At 52.1% G+C, this 22,892-nt stretch overlaps 1 protein-coding gene across 3 annotated transcripts in view; it reads right to left on the bottom strand.

Annotated features, from left to right (window-relative positions):
- The window catches only part of AFAP1 (actin filament associated protein 1), a 149,507-nt gene that overhangs the window by 19,418 nt on the left and 107,197 nt on the right, over positions 1–22,892 (bottom strand). For all 3 annotated transcript variants that reach the window (XM_019963268.2, XM_019963267.2, XM_070791870.1), the window contains exons 10-12: positions 14,912–15,123; positions 10,012–10,157; positions 2,650–2,767 (exon numbers count right to left, since the gene is read on the bottom strand). In XM_019963268.2, the coding sequence (XP_019818827.2) occupies positions 2,650–2,767; positions 10,012–10,157; positions 14,912–15,123 (476 nt within the window). The remainder of the gene's footprint in view (positions 1–2,649; positions 2,768–10,011; positions 10,158–14,911; positions 15,124–22,892) is intronic.

Raw genomic sequence — 22,892 nt, forward strand, 5'->3', positions numbered from 1 at the left:
TTTGTTTTGTTTGTTAAAGTGGGGTTGGGGGGATAAAAAACCAAAACTGACATGTCTTTAAAGAACATGGAAGTCCTCCTGATCCAGGAAGCAGGAACAACGTGATTTAAGGAAAAGGATGCTGAACTGGGGTCCATCCGGAGATCAGGGGCTCTGGTTCTCCTGAAAAAATGTGTTAACTTCTTGATCAGAGATGTGTTAATACATCCTTCATCACCCAAGCATTGCTGACGGGAGATGTATCGATAGTCACTTACACAACAGATTACTGGTGACAGGCGTTGGTTTCCGAAAAAAAATCCCCTGGTCAATAGTGAGTTTAAGATACCAGGAAGCACTTTATCTTATTTCACAGTAAAACTGATGCACGATGCACAGAATTCTGCCAGGAATCTTACAAAGTAGGGGAGACTAAGGCATGGAGCTCAGGAGGAGCTGTAGGAGGCAGAGCCAGAGCGAAGGGCCGAGTCTGTAACTACACGGCCCTCAGCGTCTGCACCTCAGGCCCCCCCAGGCCAGGAGAGGCTGGGCGCAGACCACCCGCGGACCCTCCCAAGCTTGCCATGCGGGCTTCGGGTGTACGCTCTGTGGGTCACATGACTGCCAGCATCCCCAGCATCCCATACTTGGTTAGGCCTGAAGAAAGTGCAACGGCCAAAATCACAGGCTGTTACAAGAAAGAAATCCAATCACCATAGAAAACAGGATGCTTCAAACTATTAATTGATACAATGGCACTGCTTCAGTGGAGAACCTTTATACAAAGGATTAAAATAGCTACAAGCCACTTCAGAACATGGACATTAAAGTACAAATTAAAACCCAAACTCACAACCACGGCCAGATTCGTTTAAGTTTTAAAGGTCTTTATAAATTGCTTTGCATTTAAAAAAAAAAAAAGAGAGAGAAAATATTAATTCATGTACTATACTTATTTTAGCCTATTTTTATATCCTGGCAGAGTTCCTTTCTGCCAGAATGCAATTACGGCCTTTTGTTATAAAAATAGAAAAGGCTTAAAATTTCACTGTAGGAATGTTTTCGTTCCGCTGCAGTCACTTCAGTGCGTCTATTTTTGTGTGCTGGGGACCCATCTATAATCTAAAAATAACAATACATGCAGATAAACATGGATGTGAGTGTTTCATAATGACAACCTAGCATATATTTGTCCCGGGTTATTAAGACGGTCTAGACGGGACCATCCTCTTCCTAAAATACCAGAGGATTAGGTCACATGGAAAACTTGGAAAACAAGGTCCGCCGCACCTGCGGGTTAGAAGTGCGTGAGCGCCTGTCAGAAGCTCCTTTCGAGATGCACGTTCACCCGGGCCTCGGGGAGACGCGAAGGGAAAGAATCACTGAAATTGAAACGCTGCTAAAACAGCAGGTATCGAGGCTCAAAAGTATGAACTTTGTCAAACTGAGGAGCGAGGGCGCCTCCAAAAGAGAAGGCCTGGTCACCGCGCCCAGGAAGGGGGCACGACAGTCTAAAGAGAGGCCTGATCTCCAAGGAGCCCTTAGGCAAGGAGTCAGAAGCCTGAACGCTGGACGCTCCATCACTCACTCCACCCGCCCAGCGACGCGCGTGCACAACTGCCTCCTCAGTGCAGAGTCTCGGAGCCGGCAGCTTCTCAGCTCGGGGCCAGCGGGAGCTGTGCTCGTTCCTGGGCTGCCCGAACCTGTGTGGCATTAACTGGAGTGCGGGGACAGGGGGCCCAGGCGGGCGTCTGTGGAGGTCCTGGCTTTCTCTACACCACTCTGCCCACCACGTGCCCTGGGAGAAACCCCTCTGGGGGCAAGGTTCACAAGGGGGCCTTGGGGCAGCGAGACAGAGGCAGGGCTGCATGTTCTCAAAACATCTGGGGCTGAGGCCAAAGGCTCAGAGGAGCAGACTGTCCCATGCGGTTGGTCTACAGTGGCGGGGGAGGCTCCCCCAAGACTAGCAAGCGGACCCCGAGAGCTGGGCTGCCTGGGAAAGGGCCCAGAGCCTGGCCTGGGACCTGCTCCTGTGGGGCCACCATGGGCTTTCCCTGAGCTCCTGGGTCCCGCTCTGCAGGGCGGGCGGCTACGGCCACAGCACGAGCCAGAGCTCCCCCAGTCCTGGAGACCCCAGCTGAAGGTGGAGTGGGGATGGGGGGCAAGGGGGCGAATGGCCGGGCCTGTTTTTGGGCTCTGCAACTGGGACGGGCTCTCGAAGCCTGCCCACACCCTGACGCCCATGACCTAATACAGAGCCCCTTTCATCTCAACCCGCACTTGAACATGGCCTTGCAGGCCAGGCCGGCTGGCCGGCTTATCCTCCACTGATGAGAGTCCCAGCTACTCGGAGCCCAGCTACCCTGAGGACGCAGGAAGGTGTCCGGAGCTGGCGATTTGGTCGTTACCCTGCGGCAATGTCTCCCTTCTGATGGAGATTTCTGACGGTGTTTGGCTAACGGCATTGACGGAATAACAAACGGCTCCTGGGGCCAATGACCCTCATGTTCACACGTGGATTAAGGCAAACAGGGTGTCAAACACAAGAGAGGTGGAGTGTGGTTTTCATCCTGCCTCTCTCGTTTAGGCCGAAAGGAGGGGAAGTCACAGGGACCCACAGGCGCCCCCCTTCCAGCACAGCTGACCCCCAGCTCTGCCCACCACACTCACCGAACCGCTGATGCAGGGGACGTCATCATAGTGAAGCGCCGTCCCGCTGGGGTGCGCGTAGCCATTGGAGGTGCTCCCCACATAGGGGTTAGTGGACAGAACACGCCGGTTCATAAAGCTGAAAGAGAGGAAGCGGGTTACGACCCTGCGGTGGATGACTGAGCCTCCGGGGGCGCTGACGGGTGCCTGGGCTCTGTCCGTGGCTGCGGGTGGAGAAACATCAGGACCTGGGCAGGACCGGGTGTTCTACAGCCATCAGGGCGGACCCTCACCTGCAGGACGGGACGTCATCCGTGCCTGGGACTGCAGCACAGACCGGGGACGAGTCTGCCGGGGCCTCGGAAAGCGGCCCTGCACATGCCTGGTGTGCCACAAATAACCCGGCGTTCAGCAGTTTATAGCAGGGGCTCAGCCTGCTTCTGCCCATAAAGCTTGACCGGAACACCTTTATTTACCGGGACCCTTCACTGATAAACTGTCTGTGTCTCCTTTTTTTCCACATGCCTTTTTCATGAGCCTGGTAATTCTGGAAGCAGAGACCATCTGGCCTGCAAAACCAAGGTATCTCCTCTGTGGCTCTTCTCAGGGCATGTTCATGGACCTTGTTCTAGAAGCACCTTAGAGCACCCATCCCACAGCCTTTCTTGAGCTTTGTTCCCTCCTTGAGTGTTTGTTCCCGCTCCTCTGCCCTCCCGCCCAGAACTTCTGGGGGCCTGAGGGCGGCCACCCCCAGCCCTCGGGAGACCCACATGAGAGCTGGTGATCTGTGAGGCTCCGAGCACCAAGCCCACTCCCCGTGCCCCCGCCCCTCCCGCTCTTCACCCCAGGCCCCCAGCGGCTCTCTGCCTGCAGCTCTGAGACCCCTCTTTCCCAGTCACCCCAGGTAAACAGCGTCCCCTCCCCTCTGCACCTCTCTGCTGTCCCTGCTCCTTCCTACTCACCCCAGGTAAACAGCGTCCCCTCCCCCCCTGCACCCCTCTGCTGTCCCTGCTCCTTCCTACCGCTAATCATCCCCCGACACGTGACGCAGGGATGCCCGCCTTCCCCACTGGAACCTCAGCTTCAGGAGGACACACCTCTACCAGCTCTACTCCTCATGTGCCGGGGTGACAGCCAGCAGATAAAAGCTGCTCAACAAATACGAATGAAGGAAGCAGGGAAGGAAGGAACGTGTGAACGGTCTGCTCGTGGTACAAGTGAAAACCCTCAATGTCGAGGGAAGAACTACCCTGTAGATTCTCCAATTTTCCCAACGGGAAAAACTAAGATAGCCTGAAATTTAAAACAAAACAAAAAATCTGTTTTTTCAAATTTTGCTTTTTCTTGGTATCTGACATTCCTATGGTAGCTAGAGGAATGTAAAAAACAGGGCAAATGAGCAAACCTGTGGGCAGCAAGTGGGAAGGGGAGACCTGCCTCTCAGACTCTTGCGACAAAGCTGCCCTGGGATTCCTGGCTCCTGAGAGAATGAGACGAAGGGGCTGTACAGGATCCGCCCTGGGGTTAAACCTGCATTTCCCACCCACCCGCCTGAGCACGGGCGGCGGCTTGGGTGCAGTGCTGCCCTCTGCTGGGAGAACACAGAACTCACAGCGAGTCCCACCCGGGACACACAGCCGTCTCACAAAGTAACTCTTTTCCTGATACAAAAATGCATATGATTGTTCTGTACTTAAAATACTTTAACATATATTTAGGAAAAGATGCAGGAGACATGGGTTCAAGCCCTGGGTCAGAAAGATCCCCTGGAGAAGGAAATGGCAACCCACCCCAGTATTCTGGAAATTCGTGGACAGAGGAACCTGGAGGGCTACAGTCCATGGTGTTGCAAAAGAGGCGGACGGGACTTAGCGATGAAATAACAACAATGTATAGGAAAAACAGAATACAAGAAACACAGATGGGATTTGCTTTCAGATGCACATTTAACATTTTCTGGTTTAAATACCCCATTAGAGGGTATTTTGGGGTGAAGGGCTGGTGATGAGAGGAAGGCCACAGGATGACCACCCCGGCCCCACGGGTTGTCTGTGGCCCGATGTGCTCCAATGCCCGTGAGCACTGCAGGGCTGTTCCTTGCTCTGAGACAGATGCCCTGCCCAGGGGCTGTCTCCTGCCTGGTCTGGGCCTCCGCGCTCTGGCCCCTGCATGGTCCCCACTGGGCAGAGATGCCAGGAGGGAGCGTGGACCACGAGGGGTGGGGCAGAAGCTCACTCATTAGGAACAGACACCAGCAGGTCACTTCTGACCCACAAGACCTAACGGGAGGTCACGGACACACAGGATGTCCTGTCCCAGCTGGAAGAGACCTCGGCCACCAGCCAGGCTGCCTGTCGTCTCTCAGAGAGGGACCTGGGCCCCCCAGCTAGGTCTCTGGGATCCAAGACCAAATACAAGGTCCCTCGCCTTTTGACCAGACACTCTTCCTGCAATCCACTGTTGGCCACATAGAAGCCTAAAATGAGACACGAGGCCACGTGCCACTTGTTAAACCCAAAACATAAGATACAGAAATACATGTGCATGCTCAGCCGATTCAGCTGTGTCCAAATCTCTGTGACCCTATGGACTGTAGCCTGCCAGGCTCCTCTGTCCATGGGGATTCTGCAGGCAAGAATCCTGGAGGGGGTTGCCGTGCCCTCCTCCGGGGGATCTTCCTGACCCAGGGATTGAACCCGCGTCTCCTGCATTTGCAGGCTGGTTCTTTGCCACTACGGCCCCCGGGAGGTGTGTGTGTGTGTATGTATATATATGTAATATATATATAATGTGTGTGTGTATATATATATATGTAAAGTGCACACAACAGAAATGCCGCCAGCTGAAGCACCTTTAAGTGCCCGTTCCGGGGCCCCAGGCACGTGCGCCTTGCTGTACGGCCAGCAACACCACCCGTCTCCAGAGCGCATCGTCTTCTCACAACGCCGTAACGCTTTCAAGGTTCGCCCGTGTTCTCAGGAGCTGCATTTTGGAATAAGATCTCCCGGGGACTCCGCTGAGAGGGTGGCTTGCGGTGGCGGTCTCCCGCCGGTCTGTCTGCCCCCTTCTCTGTATCCACACTGATCCACAGCTTTTAGCATCACCAGTGCTGCCATGGCTCTCTTATGGGCTCCTACCCAGCACGACTTGAAACAAGTTCCAGAAGAAACTTTGAGAGCATCTGCCTTGTATCCTCTATATCGTGTCTTATTTAAAAACAGGCCACGGAAAGGCATGCTTTGACTCTTCATTGTTACTAATACTCTTCAACAGACCACTTCTTCTAGGAGACCTCACACTACTATTCTTTCCTCTACTGCCTCTTCCCAAAATATATCATTGTCCTTTCTCCTTCGGACATAATCAATGCACACAAAATTCCCCTAATGACCTCGAAAAGATTCGCTAACTGGCTGCCAATTACATAAAGGCAGAAATTAATCTTAGACTATTTATTACACTGTCAGGCTACCATATTTTATATTTTGAAAACGGTTTCCCTGTTAAATCTCTCTTAATTGTTACAGAAGGTTTAACAGAAAACTAATAAATAAAAATAAACTTTATTGCTAAGTGACATTTCCAATAAAGATTTTAATGGGGCGGCAAAGATTCTTGCAGCCATAAACTTGTGCATGTTTTTAATAAATCAATTTTCAAAATTGCAATCTATGTTCCTTTTTCGAAAATGTGACCTTCTCATATTTGGTTCAGATGAATATTCCATTCATCTGTGTCCTAGGGGAAATATTTTTCATCAGGGTTTCTCTTAAATGTTGTTATCAGTTTGCTTATTATTGTTGTAGTTACATGTAGACTTATGAGAGGCTTTTCGAAACTAGTTACGTGCAAACAGTACAGTTAATGACCATGAACTCCTTTCTTTTATGTCACTCTAGATGTGCGGACGGAGAAGGCAATGGCAACCCACTCCAGTGTTCCTGCCTGGAGAATCCCAGGGACGGCAGAGCCCGGTGGGCTGCCGTCTATGGGGTCGCACAGAGTCCAACGCGACTGAAGCGACTCAGCAGCAGCAGCAGCAGATGTTCGGGTTGTGCAAAACTGGACTTAAGGGTATTACGTTTCCTTAGAAACAACTTTAAATGTGCTTTATTTACTATACAATTAGGAGACTCACTGTAATTTACTTACACTTTCCTAATTAGAATCTTATTATGGGAAAAAAAATAACAAGAATGAACAGAACAGTGAGCACTTGATCACTGTCACTCTGGTTTTCAAACAACAGAAGTGAGAGAGTACAGGTGGTCTGACTTCAGAAATCCTCTAACGTTCCTGGAGGTTTTCCGGTAAAGTTGTATAGGATTAACTCATTTTGTCAAGGCCGTTGATCTTAGTTGGGTGGAACATGGTGGCTTGATTCCTAACAAGTGCATGCTCAACTGCTCAGTCGTGTCCAATTCTTTGTGACCCCACAGACTGTAGCCCATCAGCTCCTCTCCCCATGGAATTCTCTAGGCAAGGATATCGGAGTGGGTTGCCATTTCCTTCTACAGAGGATCTCCCCGACCCAGGGATCGAACCCAGGTCCCCTGCACTGCAGGCAGATTCTTTACCAGGGAGCCACCAGGGAAGCCCGATTCCTAATACAGGCCGATGTTATCTTTACTTTACTGAGCCCCCTAGCCAAGCATTAAGTTAACGTTCATCCCACAACCCCATTCAAGACTGCTCAAGTGCCCCACAAACACCACTTGTGTGGAAAAGTTAGACGGTGGTGTTGATGTTAAACAGACAAATAGTGCAAACATCTGCGTTTATCTTCTTCGTACTCAAAGGGTTTCAGGGTCTTCGAGGCCCGGGTGGGCTTGCCAACAGTTGTTGGTATATTTATCGTCACTTGCTGATCGTACAACTCCATCACCTGCTCTGTTTCAATCCGCCTCCCTCGAGCCCCAGTCCAGATTCTCCGAGGATGAGAGAGACAGAAACGGGAATCCAGGGATCTGAGCTACGAGAGCCCCACGTTTCAGATATCACGTTACCTAGACTCTGTGTTCTACAAAAAGAAGCTGGACGCTGACAGGTGAGGACGGACATGTCTCAAACCTTTCCGTTTAGGACCTGGTGCAGCAGGACAGAACCCGGGTCCCTTCCTCCTGGCCCGGTGCTCCTTCCAGCGGAACCTCACAGAGCATCACTTTACACAAAGGACCCAGCAAACCCCTGCTGGGAGCGACCATGTCCACTGGTTCCAGGACCGCCCTGCTGCTTTTGCCCGACCACGGGGAGCTGAGCATGGTGACAAAGTGGGGTGGTCGTGCTGGCGAACACTTTCTGCAAAGCTGAACGTGCCCGCTGACTTGCCCTTCACAGAAAAGGGTGCCCGACCCCTGCTCTGCACAGCACGGAACAGGAACCAGCCGTGTTTTCCTTTCACAGACGTGTTCCGGCAGACGAGCAGTCCTCCTGCATCTTAAATCTCTACACCACGTTCCACCCTACTGAAGACGCTGAAGAGCTTTGGTTTATGTGGGTGTTCACTCTGAGGCTGACAGCACTTGCAACTGAAACTCAGGAATGTGTTCGCCTTTATTCGTTCAAAAATAACAGCAGTAAATCCACTGTATTTCAACATATTTTTATGAATGTTAATGATACCTTTTAAAAATTTTTTTTTATGGGAAAAATGGTACTGTTTGATATGCTTGTAAATCTATTCCATGTCTGGCTCAGTAGAAGACAATGGATTACCAAACTTGTTTCTGCGTTCAGTCAGTTGCAATATGTTGTTTTGGTTGAAGTAGGCGAAGAAAATCCAGCCTCCTACAGATATTTAGTTGGAAAAGTGAGGTGTATTTTAACAGTTTTTCCAGAATATCATGGAAGATATTCTTTGATACTACACCAAAACTCAACGAGTGGTAATTTCTTAATGATTCGTTGCCATGTAGAATCTGAAACTGTATCAGTGAACCTGCTGTCCGCTTTGACATGAATACCCATTCCTTTCTCTTGCTTGCGGGAGGGACGTTTGACCTGTGCATGACTGACACAGACCTTCCAAATGCACACACTTCATTACACAATATCAAAAATCACACTTAACATCACCACCGATGTTATCACAAAAGTCTGCATACTGGGAAGACGTCGGCTCGGAGTGGAAGACAGAACGCTCCTAGGGTTCTCAATTCTCGGTGAAAGTTCAACTCCATTTCAGGCAACAAACACTGCCAGCCACCTTCCTCGAGATGAGAGGCTCGCTCGGTTCATTTTCGAAAAAGTGTCTGCAAATGCCTACGTCTGAATAACAACAGTTCGCCTGTGAATTGTTCTTTCCGGTAAAAATGGAAAAAAAAGGTGGTGGGCTGGGGAGGAGCTGCTGAGTTCGTGACTCTGTCACATAAGAGCGTTTCCTTGGGACAACACTAGAGTTCAGTCAATAAAGCACTTGTGTGTCCTGCCTGCCACGTCTCAAATGTCAAAAAGACGTGGACCCAAGAGCGTTAATAAAAAATATCTACTCTCTGGCCCTCCACAGAAACAGGAACAATTTCAATGCTGGACCATGGACGTCTCAAGTGAACCCACCACCTTCTTTTGCTATAAAGGCGTGGTGGAGACCGTGGTCACAGCACCTTGTTAAGCGACCACTTAAGATAGTAGTAAGGTGCCTGCCAACTTACCCCTCTGCCCCTGGTTCCTTCTGCATCACTGAGGCAAATGCAAAGAAGAATAATTTCTTAGTGTCATTATGGGAACAGTTTTGACCTTTGGGACTGCCTAAAAAGGGTTTTGAATACCCACAGCAGTCTGTGGACCATACTTTGAGAACTGCTGCATTAATTACCCTGGCCATGATTATGTGAAAGAAATACTCATTGTTTAAATGTTTTTATACAGTAACAGCCCTTAAAAAAAATCACACTGAAGTTTTAAAAGTATATGATTGATGGCTTTGAAAATGCAGTCTTCACTTATACAATAAGGAGAATTATTTTTGCTTTATAGAACTGTTTCCCTAATACAGGGGTCAGCAGACTACAGTCGATGGGTCAGATATGGCCCACTGCCTGTGTGTGCAAATCAAGTTTTATTGGCACACAGCCATGTCCATTCATTTATGTCTGTGACCGCAGTGGCAGAGCTAAGCAGTTTTAACATTTGGTCTGCAAAGCCAAAAATATTACTGTCATGCCTTTTGCACAAAAAGCTTGCCAAACCCTGTTCTAATAGAAAACACAGATGGTTGAAATGACAAATATTTCACCAAAATCTGCATTAATACAGAAAAGGAGAGTCTTCCGTTGTTTTTCTTTTTCCCCCCTTTAAAGCTATACACTTACAGAAAAGGGGAAAAACTAGGGAAAGAATAAAGGCGTTTAACGTCAGCGCCGTCTCCCCCGGCAGAGGACCTACCAGAAGGTCTGCTTGGCCGTCTGAATGACGCTCGCGGACACCTCCACGTCTATGTAGTCGTAGTGCAGGGCCCCGGGGTCCGTCGAGGACCCCGTCTCAGCCAGCAGAATCCCGATCCATCTGCCCATGTCTTCAGAAGAGGAGGCCTGGTGAGGCGAAGAGGCAGAAAGAGCATTTTATGTAACAGTGCGGTTTTCACACTTTCATGAAAGTGTCAGTAAAGCAACAACACGACAGGAAAGGCACTTAACACGGGGAGTGTGCAGATGCAGACGACGAGGAGGATGCAGTCACTGCCCGCATCACAGGATCAACCCCGCCTTCACGCTAGGCCTTAATGCAGAAGCTGCACCATGATTATGCCCCGGGAAATAAAAACCAGAGGGACTAAATGCCTCCCAATTATTTTGGGGAAAGGCACTAGGGTTTAAGACGTAGAAGCTAATGGGATTATTTAAATCTCAGCCACAGGAAGCAGTTTAGAAAGCCTCCTTAGTTTGGCAATAAAATCCGGGCACCAGGAGGAGCCTCTCCAGCCACAGGCGCCTAACCTGGACAGCGTGTCAGGCCTGGGCCAGTGGGCATCCACTTTGCTGACCAGGAGCCCCTGCTGTGGTCTCTGGCATGGGCCTGCAGTACCAATTCTATCCCCCTGACTAGACGGCACAGTAAATCACCCCACCTCCGTTTTCACAGTAGCTGTGTGGATACAGGTGTAGTTGTATTGACGAGCACTGGGCTGCTTTGTGCATGCTATTTTTTTTTTCTTAGGATATTTCAAATGCTCCCCAAATGTCATCTGCCTGATTTACAAGTCTGAAATAGATCTTTAAGATTCAGTGCATTAAAATTGTAAGCCGCCCTGTTATGTGATTTAGAAGGTCAATTACGTTACGTTCATACTAGCATTTCAAATGTCTAAATACTTTCGTTAATCAAATATGTGAGCAATGTTTAAAGTTTATGGGAAACAGAGTTATGAGGTACCTGAATGTGAAAGAAAAATAATTTTTTTAAGTTTTTGTAAAACTTACAAAATTTTTATATAAAGAAAGATGTGTGAGTTGAGCCTAAACGCTTAAAGAAAAGTGGGTTTTCAACACCGTAACCTGGACGAGTTGAACATGGATCAGAGTACAAGTAAGCACATACACCCCACGGTGGGCATAAAACCTCTCGGGGGAGGAGCGGTTGAGGAGGGACTGTGTGCTGATAGAGTTGGTCAGCGATGCTGTGCAAGTGACAGACCTTGCCTGGCCGGTGTCGTATGCGGCCACTGGACAGAGTGAAGGGGTCCCAACTGTGTGCCTCACAGAGAGCAGGATGCAACCAACGTCTGCTAAGCTGCAATGAACACCTGGATACTAGAAAGAATCACAAATAGGTTCTCTTCACTGGTCTTCTGCCCTTGCCCTTCTAGGTCAAGAATGAATCTGCGACTGATCCTCTAGCCATGCATCCATAACTATTGCATCGAAGCATTTTTAAAAGCATTTTAACACAATATCTAAGATGTTGTGGATACTATTACACTCTTAACTATTTTCCTCATTGTTCATTTTCAGAAATTTCCTCAGACTTTTAACAACTATCTCAGTGGATATAGTGGATATAATATACTGAATTTAAAACATTAGTTATGATCTTGTGGCTTTTAGTGGATAAATAGGTAGAGATTGGGCTTCCCTGGTGGCTCAGCTGGAAAAGAACCTGCCTGCGATAGAGACCTGGGTTCAATCCCTGAGTTGGGACTCCTCTCCCTCCTGGAGAAGGGAAAGGCTACCCACTCCACTATTCTGGCCTGGAAAATTCCATGGACTGAACAGTCCGTGGGGTTGCAGAGTCGGACACGACTGAGCACCTTTCACTTTCACTTTCAGGTAGAGATGCGAGTGTATACATATATGGGCTTCCCTGGTGGCTCAGATGGTAAAGACTCCGCCTGCAATGCAAGAGACTGGGGTTTGATCCCTGGGTCAGGAAGATCCCCTGGAGAAGGGAATGCAACCCACTCTAGTATTCTTGCCTGGAGAATTCCATGGACAGAGGAGCCTGGCGGGCTACAGTCCACAGGGTCACAAAGAGCTGAGCACAGCTGAGCAACTGACACTATGACTACTACTACACGTGTACACATGCATATGCATGTGTGTAATACGTGTAACAAACATGCCTGAACACGTGTATGTATAAACACACACACAGTTTCCTATGACACCCCAGTAACTTTGCGCACACCTGCCACCCAGATGCTGGCTGCTAAGTACCACCATCCACCAGGAGGAGTCCCCCAGAGCTCTCTGGACCGTGGCTGATTCCAACAGGCCTGGGGCGGGAAAAGTCCGAGATGAGCCTGGAATATCTTGGTGCATCATAATATGAGGAAGGAGCTCACAAAACAACGGGAGCTTCAGTGTCTATTTCAGGGACACAGCAGAGGTCACATAGCTGGAAGGGTTTTCCACTGACCAACTCTGTTAATCTGACCAGGATAAATCCTGACAATAAAGGATTATACTCATTGATTAGAACAATCATCTCTGACCCCTTGCTGATATATAAACATACTTGAATGAATGAATAAGTGACTAATTAAATGAGAGGAAGGGAAATCTCCCTGACAGTAGAGACCAACTAACTAATGTTCAGGGAATAATGAAATTAGGAAGCCATCACTTAGCAACTGCTTCAGGCAAGACTAACTCACGAATGCTGAAAGTCAGTGGAGAAAACCGTGCATGGTAGGACATCTCAAAGAACCTTCCCACACGAAGCTGTTAAAGACAAACGGGAAACACAGCAGCTCTGCGGTAGGGAAGCTGTGCAGACGACCCGCCCACAGGCTCAGAGTTAACACCAGTCGAGGACGGACTGATGGCTGTCCTGCACACCGCACCACTGCTTCCACGGGCCCTGCCAAGCGTGCCGACCCCAGATGCAAATTTCCAGGAAAACAGCAGACATCCCCAGACTGAGGGTCTTCTACATGATAACTGCTTTGTACCATGCCCAGTACCAATGTCATGAAACCAGACAGGGAAAGCCAAAGAGACTGTAGCCCAGGGCAGTACCACCTGGCGTTTCCTTCTCCTCACAAGGGACATCACTGGGACAGCTGGGGGCATCTGATTAAAATCTGTGAGTCAGATAATTGTATTGCGTGAGGGTGAATTCCCTGGTTTTGATGATTATGGAGTGGTTTTGGTAAAGGAATGCTCTCGTTTTTTAGCAAATTCACCCTGAAGTGTTTAGGGAAAGAGGGGCAACATGTCTGTCAAAGGTCCTGAAAAAACATATAGAGAGAAAAGAGAGGCGGGAGCGACCACACAAGAGATACCAGATGCGGCACCATGTTGGCATCTGGGGCTGTGGGTAAAGGGTGCGTGGAATTATGTGTACTGTGCTCACAACTTTCTCTCAGAAGTTCGGATACAATGGCCTTAGAAAGTGTACAGTTTTACTGCCCGCATCACTGCGTTTCCTTAACTGATTCACGCAGACTCTGCTTATGCTGGGACGCTGAGCGTGGTTACTTTTCTGAGTGTGTGTGTTTGCTTCCACAGCTAGAACAGGGAAAAACAATGAAACACAACCACCATCTTCCGGGGACACGAGGCTGCACCTGCAGGGCGGGGAGCAGAGACAGACAGGGTCCTGCTCACCCAGCCCCTCCCCGCCCAGCCCCGGGGCCTCCTGTCCCCACCAGGCGTCCAGGCCAGAGGCTCCCTTTCCACCCCTGAACCCAGCGTGCGCCAGCCCACACCTGCCTGCCCTCGCACTCCCGTCAGACCCGCTGCCCGGGCTCTCATGGGACACCTGCGTTGCTCTGCACCAAGAGTACAGCTTCCTCATTTACGCTTCCAGCTTTTTTCTACTGCCATCCACCCCGCAGCGTTCAGCTCATATAAATGCTTACCAAGCACACCGACCATAGCCTGGTGCTTGTTTCACAGACAAATAAAGAAGCCGAGAGAGAAAAACAGATTGGGTTGTGATCACAGTCTGCAACAGAACCAAGACTGGGGCCCAGACACCCCAGCCCCAGCCAGGCCTGCTTCCCTTCTGTGAGGTCAGCCACCACGGCGGGCTCGGACCTTTGACCTGTGACCTCAAACCATCCAAACCATCGGGCGAGGAGCTCGTGGGAGGAAGAACTATGATGTTAATCATTTTTTGCCCTCATGCCCCCCAAAAAAGCAGTCTCTGAAACAAACTCCTGTCTCCTACCAAGACCTTCTAGGTTGGCTAACCGGCCATTTCCTCCACTGGTCAGCATCACTGCAGTCATTTATAATCTGGCTTTGCATCTGATTGGGCTTCCCTGGTGGCTCAGAGGGTAAAGAATCTGTGTGCCAAGCAGGAGACCTGCGTTCGATTCCTTGGTTGGAAGATCCCCTGGAGAAGGGACTGGCAACCCATTCCAGTATTCTTGCCTGGAGAATTCCATTAACAGAGGAGCCTGGACACAGGAGCCTGGCGGACAATGGTCCGTGGAGTTGCAAATAGTTGGACGTGACTGAGCAACTAACACACACACTGATTAATTTTGAACACACATTGGCCATTTTACCAAATCCAAAAAATCCTTATTTCTATCGACTGTAGAACATAAATATAGTTACACATACACTGGAAATTCTACACTCCATTTATGTATACATATATGTGTGTACACACATGGATGTACACATATGTATACAGATTTGTGTGTATCTTTGTAGCTTACTCATGTTAATGCTAAATGAAAAAAAAAAAGACAAAGGAAAAAAAGATTTGAATTAATAGAGAAGCAGAAAATAATAATAGACCAGAAACAAAAATTTTAAATTTTAAAAATGAAAGCTTTTAGTGTGAAAAGAAGAAATTATTTTAATTGCCTTTCCCTGCAACTGGTCCCTACCTCCAACACGGCCACCTCCTGGCCGTTGCGAAGCAGCCGGAAGGTCAGGGGGTGCTTGGAGTCCAGGCCCGGGATGACCTCGCAGCCGCGCAGTGGGATGGAGGCGATGTGCGTCTTCAGGTCGGCCCTGTCCTTGTGCAGGATGAGCTTGTTGTCCTTGACTCGGCACCAGCGCTCCCGCCAGCGGCTGTTGGAAAGCACATTCAGGTAGCCTGCAACCAAGGATAGCGGCCATCAGCCCGACAGGAGGGAGGCGCCTGAGGAGGGAAGGAACCAGGGAGCCTGCAAGGAGAGCGGCCATCAGTCCCTGGGAGGGAGGCCCCCGAGGAGGGAAGGAACCAGGGAGCCTGCAAGGAGAGCGGCTGTCAGTCCCTGAGAGTGAGGCCCCCGAGGAGGGAAGGAACCAGGGAGCCTGCAAAGAGAGCCGCCATCAGTCCCTGGGAGGGAGGCCCCCGAGGAGGGAAGGAACCAGGGAGCCTGCAAGGAGAGCGGCTGTCAGCACCCCGGGAGGGAGGTGCCCGAGGAGGGAAGGAACCAGGGAGCCTACAAGGAGAGCAGCCGTCAGTCCCTGGGACGGACGTGCCTGAGGCAGCAGTGAGGAGAGAAAAAAACCCGCATGCAGCACACTGCAAGCGCAGGCTGCTGGGACGAGAGGAGCCACCACCACGAGACGACCGCTCCCATCAGCTCTGGGGGCCGGGACAGCTCAGACCTCCCCGGAGCCCGACACTCCGCACTGCATGATGTGGCTGAGCACCAGCTCCCGGATGCCTTCGGGACCCCGGAGCCTGACCAGGTGTGTGACAGCTCGCTGAGGCATTGGTGGGTGGAAGGAGAGAGGGGATGAGGCCACAGAGCTGTCCTCAAAAAGCTGAAGGGGCCTTACCCAGGAAAGTGTCCGGGTTCATTCCAAGTAGCTGCAAAGGACACAGCTAGGGAAAAGCCCCTGGGTGGTGGATTCTGGCTTCCCATGAGGAATGAAACTATCTGCAAAGGGAAGCTTTCAAGGAAACAGGCGGCCTGGGGAGGTGGTGAGCTCCCCACTGCTGGAGGATTCCAGCAAATGACGGCAGGTCTTCAGGACGAGACTCCTGCCCAGAGAACAGACACGCCCTTCCTCGGCCCTCTGATGGGAGGATCTGCTGAGGTCTGAGGGCCTGGGTCTGACGCACGTGGAAACCCACCATCCACGTCTCTGGGGCTGCCCTGTATCAACGCAGTACGGATGGAATGGGGTGGAATTACAAGAGCTGTCGTCATGTTTTAATCTCCTCAGATACTAGTAACCAATCATTTTCATTTGCCACAAACACACAATGCATTTTTGTACAAGCAGCAAGGAACGAAAAGCAGATATCAGCGGGAGGCAGCGACTTCCAACCCGTGCACAGGACTGTGCCTGCGAGAGGCAGGCAGCGAGGGGAGCAGCATGCGGAAGGCAGGTCAAGGAGGAAGAAGAGAATCAAGGGTTCCTTAGGTTATCCGGCTGCTCTCTCGACTCATACACACATGTACATACACATGTGCACACATATGTAAACACACACGCACAATCACACACGCATGCAGCTCAAAAGAGAGTGTCCTTCCTTGGTGGCGCAGTGGTTAAGAATCCGCCTGCCAGTGCAGGGGACACAGCTTCATTCCCTGGCCTGGGAAGACCCCACGTGCCCCAGAGCGGCTGAGCCCATGTGCCATAAACGACCGAGCCTGCGCACCGCAACTACCGAGACCGCGTGCTGCAGCTGCTGAAATCTGAGCGCCCAGAGCCCGTGCTCTGCAACGAGAGAAGGTGCTCTCAGGCAACGCTGCCACGAGAAGCCACCTCCACGCGAAACCACCGGAATGGGAAGCCCCTGCACTGCACGAAGGGCACCCCTGCTCGCCGCAACTGGAGAAAGCCTGCACAAAGCAGTGAAGACCTAGCACAGCCAAGAAACAAATAAATAGACTTTCAATAAATGCATCCTTTCTGACCCCCGCTATTTTTAAATGTCTTCCGAAGGCAATTTGGACCATGCTTTTTGCTTCTTTTCTCTTCGACACCTTACACCCTTTGTTAGCAGCGGATCAACACTATAAAGGCAAAAAGCAAAGGAAAATAAAAAACCAAACGTATTTTCAGGGCCCAGAATGGTGCTTCCTATTTTCCATATAAATATTACTATAAATAATTGCTCGGAGAGTTTACTAGGGAGACACTTAACAGTACCTAAAGGTCCACATTCCTGAATGTGATGCCAGTTCTCCCAGTATATTACCCTAAAGGACGCCGGGAACTGAAACCTCAGTTTTGTGACACGAGCTGCCATATCTGCAAAATTACAGAGAAAATGGAGAAGCGAGTCCCAGCTCAAGGGCCTGGGACTCAAAGCCCCCTATATTTTACACACTGAAGAGGCGTGAAGACAGGCTGGGGAAGCCGAGTTCACAAAGGGGAGGAGGGAGGTCATGCCTGATCCTGTTCACGGCCTCCCAGCAAAGACCCACCTGAGGTTCTTCAGAGAGCCAAAGATGGCAGAGAAAGAGCTTCAGTTTTCATCTAGGAAGCAGTATTTGTAAGTGGCCCAGTTCTCACACACATTCTTTTGTAAGCTCTCCTTAAAAACACACAGTCAGACATAATACCCGAACATCCAAGGGGTGGCTATTAGAACTATTTACTGTCTCCTTGATATCACCTGTAAGTCATCAATCACGCTGAAGGCCTGTCTTTGGACTTGTATGAAACAGCTGCCAACTGGATCCACTGTGTGTGCGTTCGGATGTGAATGGATACACAGGATGGCCGATGGACAGCAGGACAGTGTGCATGATTGAGAAGAAATAAGCTGAAGCCTGGGGCGCCTCTCAGCTGCCTGAGCCTGCCAGGGCACACGTCTGCAAGGGCTCTGGGGCACAGGGCACTGGGGGGCACAGCCACCCCGCCACCCCGGGGCCGGCAGAGTGCAGGTTCACGCGTAGCCAGGGCACGTCCTCACCTGGGCCTTGGGAGGTGCGGGGAGCTCCTCAGGCCTGGAGAAGTGGGGAGCGCGGCAAACTGAGACTTGGGACGTCCAGGAACCTGATCACAGGAAACCTCAGACGCTACTGTGGGGACCTGGCCTTGACGCAGAAGACGGCGGGGAGGGACGGTGAAGGAAGAGAAGCTAAAAGGTTTCTGGAGGACTTTAGGCACGTCTGGCTTGCCAGGAGCAGTGCCGGGACTCCTCTGGCCTTCCACAGGGCTTAGAATCCTCAGGAGTTTAGAATCACCGCGCGGGCGCACCTGTCCCCGGCGCAGGGCTGGGGAGGTGTGTGTTTGTGTGTGTGGGGTGTGTCGCAGCTTCTGAGCATTGCCCGGCCTGCCAAGAGAAGGACCCAACCCGTGGAGCGGCGAAGGGGCCCGCCTTCCCTGACCGAGTCACCAAATGCTGTGAATTTCTCAACATGCGAGTCACAGGAGGAATGATTACACTGGACAGATTCACACTTTATTTAGAGCGTGACTTCACAGGCAATTACCATATTTTAACGCCTTCCTCATCTTTAGTTACAGTGCCCAAAAGGGAAAAGCGAAATGAGAACCAAAGTGGGTAAGAGGCCTGTCTCTGTAAACAGCAAGCGCCACGGAAACAAGCCCACATCTGGCTCGTGGCCTCCCCGCCAGGCTCACCGGCCACTCCCAAGAGGCAGCCCACATTCCTACTTCCTGGGTGGGGAGAGGTCAGGCAGGGACACGGCATGTGGCCCATCTGAGGCCTCTGGAGCCAGAGGGCAGGCCCCGTGTCCCCTAGGAGTCTTCTTTCCACTCCCCCCTAACACACACACACGGGCAGACAGACACACAGGCAGACAGACACACACACATAGACACACACACCCACCCCCTCCCCACACACACAGGCAGGCAGACAGACAGACACACACATACACACACACACACGGGCACACAGACACACACACCCATCCCCCCAACACACAGACAGGCAGACAGACACACACACAGACACACACACGGCCAGTCTGTGATGGGATCGCTGCCAACACAGGACCCGTCCACCCCGAGACGGTCAGCCGAGCAGACACCCGCCACCAGGGGGCACCAAGGAGCAGCCACGGCCGGGCGCAGGCTGGCCTTGGTCACTTCAGTGCCCTGCCAGTAAGACAATGCCAGAATCCTTTGATTTTTCTTGCTTGTTTGTTCCCACTTATCATGTCATGGTGAGAAGTTACTGTATCTGAACAATTTGCAAAGTTCCGTTTGATGTTTTGAGACTGTCTTTGCTCCGAATCCTGAAGAAAGAACTCTTTAAGGCTGCTTATAAGAGCGTGGTGACGAGCGTGGCGCAGTTTCATGACGGCCTGAGGCTGACCCGACAGGCACAGCTTCGGGCTCAGGCGGAGGGGGCAGCTGCAGGCACCCGCGCATCCCGCTATGTGCGGACCAGGAGGCTCCTGAGTCCCAGCCGCTGCAGAAGGGCAGGCAGGAGGCCTGGCTGAGGGGCCAGTGTCCACTGCCTCCTCTAGGACGGGGAAGGGTGGTGCTGCCCAGGGGACCTCTGTGCTCTGGGCACACGTCTGTGGGGACTTCCACTGCTCCTCTCATCTCCGCAGGCCTGCATCTGTAACTGGCGGGGGGAACAGGGCAGTCGAGGAGCAACAAGGGCTGCCGGCGGGAGGGCGGAAGGGGAGACCCGACATCCAGACACTGCTAACAGCTGACCCTGGCCCCACAGACACTGACGCCAGAACCTTCCCTCCGCCCCAAGCGCGTGCCCTCCAGGGGGCACACGGGCCCAAGAGCTCCAGACGCCCCTGACGTGGTGACAGACGCCAAGAATGCCTCCTGCCTCCCTCCCCCTCACCGAATGTCGCCTGATCTTTTGTGCCTGGATTACGATAAAAAGTGAGACGTATAACCTTCCTGCATATCCACCGACAACTCTTGCTGAAAACATCAGAGTCACTGAACATTAGAGTTGGGAGGGGCCTGAGAAATAACCAGGAAGTCCCTCCAACTTGTCCAGGCTACACTGCCTCCAGGAAGGCCTCCATCCTGGCACCTGGGGCCCTTCCCTTGCATCAGTCTCTGTTCCTAGTGTAGACACTATCTGCATCAGTCACCTACCTGGCTGACCGTGTCGGCGAGCTTAGGCTTTTTCAGGTGAACGAATGAATAATGGAGACCATGTACTGAGCGTAAATTGTGAGGTAGGCAACGTGCCTAATGTTTCATAATTTTACCTTCAATTTTAAGGAAAACAAAGTAATTTTGAGTATGAGCCCATCTCACAGGAAGAGAACCCGAGGCTCAGAGAATCTGCAATTTGCTTACGGTAATCATTCGGTCTACAAGTGTTTACTGAGGTGCTGTATCCCAGGCTCTTTGCTCGGTGCTGGGGACAAAACTGGGTGGGGGGCGGGGGGGGGTGGGGTGGGTGAATTCAACCTGCATCTTCATCTAGTAACTTAGCGGGAAAAGCTGGAAAACCCAACCGAGACGAGATTGTCAGAGGCCCTCAGCTGACTCAGCACAGGACGACGCGATTAGCATCATTAGTCCAAGGGTTCAAAACCCGTGATGGGTGGCCTTGCAGGGGTCCAGAGAAGGAGAACGGGGACAGCTGAGAGGCCTGGGGCCTGGCCTAGACAGACAGAAACGGGGTGGAGAAGAAAGAAAGATGCGAAACGCACATCTCCTGGGAACCACAGCTGAGCTTACACAGTGACGACGACGCTGGAACCCTGAGCGCTGGAGACGGGCAAGCAAAGGACACGGCAGTCTTTGCTCAGGGGCCCACGTGCCTGTCTTGGACCAGCTTGGCTGAGTGACTGCTTGTAGAGCAGACCTGGCTGATGCTGGTACAGCGCCCACCGACTGAGGGGGAGGGAGAGCTGGGTGGGTCGGGCAGAGCCGGGGGGCACAGCCAGCCAGGCAGTGTGGACCTGCAGAGCACCCTCTCCTACCCATGGGCATTCCTCTGGTGCACCCAGAGGCCAGGGAAGAGATCTCAATTCAGCTCCCAGTCGCCCCCTCCCCGGGAGTGTCCCCTGTCCCCGTAGCAGCCCCACCCTTCCTGTTGGCAAGGACAGCAGCTGCGAAGTCTCCTCGGGCAGGCTGGGTGGGAGCCTTCATCCAGCGGCTTCTCCTGCCTGAGGGCTTGCAGCTGTTCTAACATCATGGAACACAGTCACTCTCCCCCTGGGTTTCCGTGCAGAGTCCTCTCCTGTGCCCTGGCACAGCCAAGAACTGGATGATCATTTTAAGACCATGTGGACAGAGGGTGTTCCCTTAGTACAGGTGACAGGTGTCCACTCAGAGCCTGGTGGAAACCCACACAGGCTACAGACCCCCACGACTCTGCCTCACTGCGACTGCGCCGTCCAGCACGCGCTCCCCCAGCTGCTAACAGAAGTCACGAAGGTGGCAAGCCCTGGGAGGGACAGGAGGGGTAGGGCAGACCTGGGCTGCAAGACAGGCCCTCAGGCCAGCCCTGTCCTGCCCCCAGCTCCCTGGGTGGCTCAGGACGAGCCCCACAGCCTTCCTCAGCTCAGCGTCCTCCCGCACAGCAAGCGGCCTGGACCTCAAGTGGCCAAGTCCCCTTCCATACAAACGTTTCTCAGGAAAGAACCTCTCTTTCCTCCACTGGCCTAGAGCAGTTTTGAGAACAACAACAAAAATAAACAAAGCTAAACTAGTAATCCCCTTTTGTTGGAGAATTCCCGTTTCCCACCTTAACCCCGAACTCCCATCGTGGCTCCAGGGGCCAATGTAAGAGGAAACCAGCCCAGCCGTCAGGGCTGTGAGCTGCTCCAGGAAGGCAGAGGGCATGGCCCTGGCACCAACAATGCCCCCTCCCCGAGTCCTTCCGCGAGCTCTGCCCGCTGGCTTAGCTTCTACAGGGCGGCTGTGCTCTGTGCAAAGAACGTGGGTCAGTGCGCTCGCTTCTGTGACCCGACTGTCTGACGAAGGCCAAGCTCAGGACCTCTGTGTGCACGGCGCTTCCAGACCCCTGGTCTCCTTTTGACGTCACCACCTCCCCTCCCAGATCAACCCATGAGTGGCCACTTCACGGGGGCCTCCCCGAGATGACGCCTCCACCCCGTGAGGCCCCACCACTGCCTGCCCGCTGTCTTCCACTCCACACGCGCTTCTGCACAACGGCCCAGGGGGTTCCTGTGTATCACGACTTCTCAGGACCATGCCTGTGAAAGCCAGGGGGAAGTTGTGAACCCACCCTGCCCTCCCCTCGGGAGGCACCCCCACCCCAAGTCTACCTGCCCCGCGCTCCACAATCGACCCTTCCTCCCGACCAACACGGCTCCAGGCTCGCACCGCCCTCTCAGCACAAGCCACGCCCTAGGATGGGATATCAGCTGAATAAACTCATCTTTGTGTGTGGGGGGCCCAACTTGGGCACCAATGGGCAGCATCTAAGAGCTGTTTATCTCCTGGCATCCCCAAATAACCCGACACCTGGCCAGAAGAGAGGCTCAGCCAGAGTGGGAGAGAGGGGTGGAACACGGAGCACGCACACAGCCGTTGAGGCACTGGCCCTGACGGACAGCAGCCCATGAGCCGCGGCCACTGAAAAGCACAGCCCACTCCCCATTTTCTTAAAGAGCGAATGTCCACCTTTCAGACTCTGAAGACTTTCCACTTAGAAGAGTCGCCTAACTCTCGGGAGTGTGGTTGCCTAGGAAACACCACACAGACAGTCCCACTTCTGCAGGGAGATGGTCCCTGACATCGCCCCATCCAGGCCACGTCCCCACCACTCTCCCGTGGCTGACCTGGTTCCCCCTCGGGTTTGTGACCACAAGCCAGCCGTCACACACTCGTCTCTGACTCCTTGCTTCAGGCCAGCCCTCTGCCACTAGACCGGATGTGGTTTTCTCTGCAGATTCCTCTCCCGTGCCCTGGCCCAGCCAAGCAGGGGCAGTAGGGGAGTCTCAGCCATCACCACCACCTCCCTGGTGCTTCCCCGGCCTCGCCAAC

The sequence above is a fragment of the Bos indicus genome, chromosome 6 (assembly GCF_029378745.1).
Source record: "Bos indicus isolate NIAB-ARS_2022 breed Sahiwal x Tharparkar chromosome 6, NIAB-ARS_B.indTharparkar_mat_pri_1.0, whole genome shotgun sequence".
NCBI lineage: Eukaryota > Metazoa > Chordata > Mammalia > Artiodactyla > Bovidae > Bos > Bos indicus.